Raw genomic sequence first — 9,191 nt, 5'->3', positions numbered from 1 at the left:
AAAAATAATAATTATTAATCAGTCAACAGCATTGGCATATAGGTTGTGTAATTATGCAGTTATTTTATATATTTATATAACTTCCGTAATTAGTTTTCATTTTGTTGTATATTTTATAATTATAAAATAACAATTGTACTCCATAATTAAATCCGTGCAAATATGTGGATATTTACACATATATAATACTATGATGCAAAAAAAATACTTGTTTCGTACTTACATAATTGTTTATTAGAACACAAAACATAAAGAAAAAATTAAAGATAGTGATAAATAAAGTTATAATAAAAATAGATAATTATATAGATTATGATGAATAGTGATGGAATATATTTATACATGTCTTCGCGTCCAAATATTATATGTAAATTAAACGATTTTTTGAACGATATTTATCAATTCTAATTCATAAATACTTAATTCTAATTTTTTATTAACCAGGAAGTTATTTAGATATTTCCACGAAATTATTGCATACGTTACACATACAATAATATAATATTAATCGTTTATGAACATTGTAGTATTATATTCAACTATAATTATGAGTTTTTATGTATAAGAATATAGAATTAAAAAATTATTATGTATATGTAAAACAAAAAGTCAAATAATAAAAAGGATTTCTAAAACAAATAAGATAAAAAAATTGAGTCCATACATTTAATAATTTAATGTAGATGGAAAGTGCATGCGTGCAAGCTACAAACAGCTAGTGATGAATATTTGCGAGAATATTTTATGTTCTATTGACAAGAATGCAAGTTACACACTTAACGTTTTATGAAAATCTAAGGAATTTACGAAATACTACATATAATCTTAATTATTTATTATACAGGGTGTTTCTTCTAACTTAATCTAGAATATCTCTATTGTTTTTAATGATACAAGAAAATGTCAAAGGAGAAAGTATTCGATTTGAAGAGGCACATATTATGAGCAAAAAATTTTTCTCAAGGTCATATTTTTTTGAGATTTCAAGATAATCTTCATTTTTTTAAGTGGAATTGCGTGATTTTTTTTTACATAATATGATTTTTACATAATATGATTCATCTCATTATTCTGTTCATAGAAGTATTAATTTATGATTATAAAAAACATTAATAGTTTACGAGATATTTAATATGTCATGTTAATTTTTATGTCAACACATACAGAATAAAGTATAAAATATCTCATAACTAACTTGATATTTTTACATCACTACTTTAATACTTTTATATTCAGAATAATTAGAGGAATCATATTGTGTAAAAAAAATCATACAATTCCATTTAAAAATGTGGAAGTGATCTTGAAATTTAAAAAAATAGAACCTTGAGAAAAATTTTTTGCTCAATATAATATGTGACTCTTGAATCGAACTTTTTTCTTTAATATTTTATCATATCATTAAAAACAACGGAGATATTTTAGATGATTATAGGAAACACTCTGTATAACATAAGATATTTGTATATTATTATATTGTATATACATTGTATATTATATAAGTATCAGGCTGCTCCTCGCCCTGATGAAGTGAACTGCAAGGTTCACGAAACGTTGGCATTCCAAGAATGGATTTGGACACGGAAGAAACCCGATAATCTTTATATAGAAAGGACCCGTGGAAGTCGCATAATCTTTATATAGAAAGGACCCATCTCAAGAATATTATCTTGATTATTCATATATACTTGAAGTAATTTTTTGAAATAATTATTTCCATTGCTATTCTAGGATAGTACATGTGGTATATATAACACACACACAAAGAATAGCAATGCATATATATGTAAAATTGTTTATAATAAATATTACAAGATAGATATCTACATTCATATTTTAAACTATTTTGCATTTCTAATGGGAGCGCGCAATCTAGAATGCATCCCGTTTCACATATGATTCATCATTTAGTTTTGTTATTCATCAAATGTTAAACAAGGATAAATGGTGCATTATATGCACATTATGCATGAAACGAAATGTACGCTTATACGAATTATTACGAATCTAATGAATTTACTTTCAGCAAAACAGCTAGTCTGCTCGCCAAGCAAATGATTGATTGTTACTGATAGATCTAATCAATCACATTCAATCGCTCGGCGAGCAAGTTAGCGTTAGCAGATTTGTGCTGTTTAAAGTGATTTAAATTTCGAACGCGCCCAATAGGTTCTAATGGACTATAAACAATTTTTGATATCATTTTAAGATACTGTTCTGCAATTTTAAAAAATGTCAGTTTCCGAGAAAGTGCTGATACGAAAAATTAAAAAATGAAAAGACAAAATTAACTGTACTAAAACGGCGGGAAGAGCAAAAAGATAAAAATATTTTTATTTTTGAGGTTAGTTCTTTCATATGGACATTTAAATAATAAATTTGTATTTAAGGAAATTGTGTGGCAAAACTAGTTGTTTCTCAATATCAATCTTCTTTTATTTTTTTTTTAAATGTGTTTATCATTATTTCTTCAATAAAATACTTTTGTATATATAGATACAATCAGATCAGAAAAAAATATCTGAGACAAGTCGACAAACACAAAGGATATTTGTATAAATTCTTCTAATTTATTCCTACAATTTATTTTTTAAATTATTTTAAATGTACAAGGTGTGAATTTTTTATCAGTAAAGAAATTGAAAATGTTATTTGCAGAATTAATCATATGTATTTTCTGTTTTATTATATAATTATTAATAATGATCCATGTATCTTTTTTTTTTAGAAAAGATGAAATCAATGTGAAATGTATCCAAGAAAAATGAAGAGTCTGAGGAGATAGTTAAACGATCTTTAATTTCTGAGAATCGTATGTATTTCTGACTAAGCTAGTAACTGAATGATATTTCTGCACTTTCTAATAATATTATATATATATATTGTTATTTAGCACTTGATACAGCTTATAGATTTTGAAATGATGAATGATAGCAAGCTCAATATTGAACCAGATGATAATGAAAGCAATGGAGAATATGGATTTTACATATATGACTGAGATACAGAAGCATTAGCTATTCCATTCTTTCTTGAAGGGAAAGATTTGATTGGCTAAAACTGGATCTGACAAAACCTTTTTAATTCCTGCTATTGAATTAATTTATAGATGGAAGTTCATGCCTTATAATGGTATGTAAACCTGATAGCCAGTGTTAGAAAAGCATTTAGATTATTTTTTATTTCATAAATAATGAAATTATTCTTATATAAATATTCTTTATGAATTTATTTTTATGTAAATAAAAAATTATTTAAATGCAACTGTAATTTTCATCCAGTATAAAGTATATAATATTCAATAATGATATATCCAATTGATATATAATTTCTATCTTTAAATTATATTGAGATGAATTAAAAGGAAAAGCTACTAATAAGAATAAAGCTATCTCGATTCTAACAATCCAGTTATAAAAAATCAGCAGCAAATTTGAATGGATAAATGTTTACTGATTGTATCATTATGTTTCCCACAAGAGAATTGTCTATGCAAACTTTCGGAGTCTCGGAAAAATTAATGAAATATCATTATGATACATATGGTCTTCTGATGCCATAGATAGAGCGAAATGCAAAACTCGGAAAAGGGATCAATATTATTGTGGCGATGCCAGAACGATTATTAGATTATTTGCAAAACACACCTGATTTCTTATAAGAAATTCCTTCAATATTTGATCATTGACGAAGCAGATCGTATTTTAGATATTGGATACAAGGAAGAGTTGAAATCATCAACATTCTTCCCAGTAAGTACACTGCGTATTAATTATTAAAAGTAAATTGTTTTTGTCTTTACTACTTGAATTACTCTTGCAGAACGTCGGCAAATTATCTTCTTCAGCGCGACAAATACACAAAAGATCACAACAATAACAAAATAAGCGTTAAAAAAAAACTTATATATGTGGAAGTCGACAAGGATATGGCGACTGTGGAGGACTTACAGCAGGATTACATAGCATGTCGAGCGAGAAAAGATTTCTACTTTTGTTCACGTTCTTAAAGAAAAACAAAAGAAGATGATGCTTTTCTTCAATTCTTGCATGTCCGTTAAATATTACCATGAACTTTTAAACTACATTGATTTACCAGTGATGAGTATACATGTATGTTATTAGATTTTTCCACTCGAAATCGCAATATTTTTATGAACTTAGTGTTCATGCTTTCATTAACAAAGCAAGCAGAAACAAACGAAAAGAATTATCTTTCATCAATTTTGCAACGCTTTTCTCAATAATAAATACTAATTAATGAACATTGATTTTTAACATTGAATTTGTACGACTTTTAGAAATATATCCATCGTATTGGTTGAATCGCTCGCGGAGACGATAGTAGCGATCATGCATTGCTGATGACAACCAGAAGAGCTTAGCTTCCTTCGTTATCTCGAAATAGCTCGTGTATCCATAAACGAATATGAATTCTCTTGGAATAAAATTACCGATATACAATTATAAACAATGAATATATTTTACGTAATTTTCTTTTAAAATTTAATATTTTTTATCTGGACTGTAATTTAAACACTCTGAGTTTAAACTGAAACTAAGAAATATTAAAACATTCATGAGAATATATGTATGATTTTACCGCATTTTTTAAGTAGAGAATTGAAATGTATACAATTCTTAATTTAATTAAAATATCTGCGTAGATATTCAGTAATATCTATAAAGCTATTATATAGGATATCTTCTGTTTTAGCTTGAGAAGTTAATTGAAGTTAATTACTTCTTATATCAGTTGACAAAGGAAGCCTTCAAGAATTACATTCGTATTACAGAGCGTATTATTCACATCATTTGAAGCAGATCTTTGATATAAAAACTCTAGATCTGGCGAAAGTCGCCAAATCTTTCGGATTTACTGTATCACCGATAATAGGACTTAAGTATATTTTTTAATTTAACAACAAAAATTATATATAATAGAAATATACATTCTAAGTTGAAGCAAAAGTGCAAAAGTTTGCAAGCTCGGACAAATTTATTTATAATTTTTTAAATTTATAGATATCTCTTCAAAGATTCTTAAGTATTTATTCAAATCTTCAACGATAACATAGGCAAAAAACATTCAATCTATATTTATCGCTTACATTTGAATTAATCAAATTAATTTTAATTATTGCTTTCTCAATATTAAATTAATTCATATGTGAGTTCGAACACAAATATGCGCCACTAATTAGCTTAATGTTAAACTTTCATTTTTTCCTATTTAACTCTTTAATAGAAGTGGAAATTAGTAAGTCTTCACGATCACAAAAAGAAACTCAGCGGAGACGGTTAAGGATATTTCAAAAATATAAACGACCCGGCAAAGCGGCTGAAATGCACCAAGACCTTTCGCCAGATAGCAAACGTGGGCAGGATAATCGGTAATTCAGCAGGTAACAGGCATCCACGCGCACCTTATAGGTGTAGACGATAGACAATGGTGTTCGACGGCATCATTAAGCATTCAATATCAATTTAATGATATTAATACATCTCGATGTGATAACTTTAGCATCGACAGTTAACAATTCCAATTTGATTGCTAGAAAATGATCTTATCGCACTACTGACAATTCATAAATAAAGTGCAACATGTGAGAAGCATATGTCCAGATCATATTAACCTTCCATAGTTTAATGTTTTTTTTTATTGTTTTTCTAATCCAATCGATTCACTAGTGTCAGATTGTATTTTTCAAAGAGTTTTTGGACTCTAAAAAATCTAAAAAAATTCTGATATATTCAAGAATATGATTTTACAATATCCGAAATGTTTTCATTTTGTTTGTATTTGCGTGGCTCTTCAAAGCCTCGGTTGGACTACGAAGGATTAAAGTCAAAATATTGCATATACTATGTATATACGTGATAAGTGAATAGCTTTAGTGAACGAATAGCTTTAGTAATAAACAAATCATTTGAATCTTCATCGAACGGTATCACTTTATATACGAGATTAAGACATAAGATATTTGAGATATTAAGCCTTAGTTGAGGCATAATTGTATATTTTTAGATTTGATATCAGATCGAAAATACATTCGCTTTATGTTAATAAAAAACTATCATTCTAGACTTATTCAGCTTTTTCTTCTTAATGATTGTGACTTCACTCTGTTTTTCCTAAGTTTTTTTATCGAGTTAGTCAGAATCTACAAATGCAGTTTTTTCTCTTTATTCGAAGATTTGAAGATTACAGAGGCGATCGAGATGGGAATAGAAGAAGGATGTGGAGTAACAGGGGAAAAAGTCCAAGACGAAGTAATTTATAACGTGCGACACCCACACAATTTTCACAGTGAGTCCATGTACGGACGCGTGACGTCAACGTCACTTTTGCATTAGCCAGCGTGTGCGTGCGTGCATGCGTGCGTGCGTGCGCGTGTGTAGGCGCTGGATACATGGCATAGAAGGTAAAGTCCGTGGGAGAACACTAAAGAGGCAGCGTAATCGACGTGGCCGATCAATCGATCGGAAATCACACCTTGAATTCGATCTATGCGCGATCATTCCGTCACCGGTGATTTTTCGAAAGTTGCGGACGAGAGGCTGATTGTAATTGAACAGAATCCAAGAATAGAAACGCCTTATAATTTGCTAATTCGAATTCAAATTCATGGATTGGACTTTTCGAATATCAAACCATCGAGTCTCTCATTTAAATTGCGATTACAAATATTAAATTGATTTTTAAGATTCATTTCTTAAATTTTTCAAGGCTTTCGATGGAAATATTATCAGCGAAAAGATGGTTACAATTAATGAAGACCTAAAATTCAAATTATTCAGATAATTCGAGCACCTGGATTTAAATAATCTTTGGATAATAATTGTTTTGGATAATTGAAAGATCATTCGGATTATATCATTGTAAACATTAATTTAATGTCCTCAAATTTCAAGTACTCATGTTAAAAGAATTTGTTAAATTCTTTACGGAAAACATTTTGTTGAAATATCTAAAAATTTAGCTAAATACAGATCTGAAAAAAATTTTGTTAGACTATCAAAATAATTACGTAGTAAATTCAAGTATAATGAGCAATGCTGTCAAAAATTTTGATCTTTTACCACCAACCACGTTTGAGCGTCCTAAATAATTATTTTGGTAGTACAACGAAATTATTTTTCTATATAATTTTTTTGATAGTACATCAAATTATTTTCGAATATGAATTTAGTTAAATTTTTACATAGCAAAATTATTCTTTTCGTGTTGATTGAAATGGAATTTCAAAGGATGAAAATTGAGTCAACCCTGAAAAGAACAATTTTTAATCTTTAAGAGTAAGATTTTATTTCTTAGAGTGAGATTCTCACTCTAAAATTTTTAGAGAGAAGACTCGTAAAAAAAAAATAATTTATTTACTGTATTTTAATAATCATAATTGATTCGTTGGACGCCGTTTCATCGCGATCTGTTTTGCATTAATGAAAGATTATAATAAAGCTTCAATTCGAACTTTTTGCTGCTGAAAAAGAGACAGAAAGACGAAAGGAGAATAGGCTTTGCTTTCTTTCCACACGGATGAAACATTCCGTAACCACGTGCGCTCTCTTAAGCGATCCGTAAAGACAAACTAGTGGCGAATGCGCACCGTTGACACCATTAACTGTCAACGGTGACTACCTCGTAATGGTATTTCCATTGGTAATCCAGCCGGGCAGAAATCACAGTAATGCTCCTCCTACAGGATTGGTTGTACACACCGGATCCCGTATAAAAGCATGCTTCATGCGAGAAACGTACGATACTAGAATAAAATTTTTCTATTCAAACGACGAGATGTGACTAGAATTCGCTATACTCTTTTGTTAAACCGATTTATAGTATTATTTTTCATCTTTTCTAGCATTTTGTTTTCAAGACAAATTCATTCTTTAGAACTTTATAGAATTGAATGAAGATTCTTATATCAATTTCTATATTAACTCGGTTTAATTCACTTTTTGTCCTTTTTTTTATTCTAAGGCAAAGATAAAGTGTAAATTAAATCGAAATTAAAATTTTAATTAATAGACAATTAATTAAAAGGGACATTATCCTAACTTGTTTAAACGAACCTTTTAGCCATGATATTTTAAATAAAATGGTCAATATATGTACGTCGGACCAATATTAATATTTGCGAGTTATAAACATATTACTATTATATTTTCACTTTTAATTAGTGAGAAGTTCTAATCTCTATCGCGATCTTGGAATTATTATAGCCTGCATTGAAAAAAATGTTTTGATTAAAGTAATGGCATTTTGGTAAGACCAAATAGAATTATAATATCCATTGCTCTTAAAATGCCATTTCTTCTTATTGGTATGTTTTGTTGATTTCAAAATATTTTTGTCAGATTAGCTAGAGATCATATGATCAGAGTTTAGCCACAAGCGATTTTGTCAAAATCTTTTACAAGAGAAAGGTATATATAATTTCTCGTAGAGAGTACATATACTCTCTCATTTTAACTTGTACTTTCTTATTCTATAATCTTAATTAAAGTTAATAAGTACATATATTGCATGGGAGAAATTATAAAAATCTTTCTCTTTCGTAGGATTTTGACAAAATTGCTTATGCTCTGTTATAGAATCTCTAAGATAAGCAAAATTCTCTAAAAGGAAGAAAAAGAAATAAATCCCGATTAAGAGCATCGTTGGTGCACGGCACGTGCGTCGTTAATATATGAATCGGCGACATGCTCGCGGGTATCACCTTGTACGTTCACGCCTTGGTCGGCGTTAGTATATCGCAAGTGAGTAGGTAGAATTATTAATTATGCATTCTAAGGCACGCCGGAGCTCCGGAGATCGTAACGATGTTGCGCACCGTTGATGTAATGCACCGATCTTAGTTGGGAGAGGTCGGCTTGTTGCGCACTCAGGATGTGTTCTACACGGCCTATTTTTTTCTCCCTACTTCTGTCCACGAACGCATTCTTCGCGAAGCCGGGACGATTGGCGAGGAAGTATATCGCACTACCGTATCCCTGTCTTGTCAATCGGCACTTCGGTTATTCAGTCATATTAAAAGTTCATCTTTCTTAAGTCTTCAATAAGACATATTGCTCATTTGTTACAACAACGACATAGAAAATAAAGTTTTCAGAAAAGTTTTCAGAAAAGTTTTCAGAAAATAAATTTTCCAGAAAATTAATTTAAATATTTTGAATTAAAATTTTGTA

The 9,191-nt window shown here is 29.2% G+C and overlaps 1 protein-coding gene across 1 annotated transcript; it reads left to right on the top strand.

Moving 5' to 3' along the window:
• The first annotated feature begins 2,767 nt into the window (after positions 1-2,767).
• LOC108689339 (ATP-dependent RNA helicase DDX18) lies at positions 2,768-4,256 on the top strand. The gene is given in 10 exon segments (XM_018196072.1): positions 2,768-2,812; positions 2,894-3,133; positions 3,451-3,658; positions 3,660-3,732; positions 3,735-3,752; positions 3,823-3,882; positions 3,885-3,968; positions 3,971-4,015; positions 4,018-4,113; positions 4,186-4,256. Coding segments are annotated over 9 exon segments (861 nt in total). The 5' UTR covers positions 2,768-2,812; positions 2,894-2,927.
• Positions 4,257-9,191: the final 4,935 nt, after the last annotated feature.

Source organism: Atta colombica, unplaced genomic scaffold (genome assembly GCF_001594045.1).
Source record: "Atta colombica isolate Treedump-2 unplaced genomic scaffold, Acol1.0 scaffold27, whole genome shotgun sequence".
Lineage (NCBI taxonomy): Eukaryota > Metazoa > Arthropoda > Insecta > Hymenoptera > Formicidae > Atta > Atta colombica.
Note: the sequence above shows the minus strand (reverse complement) of the source record. Positions and strands in the feature narration are given on the sequence as shown.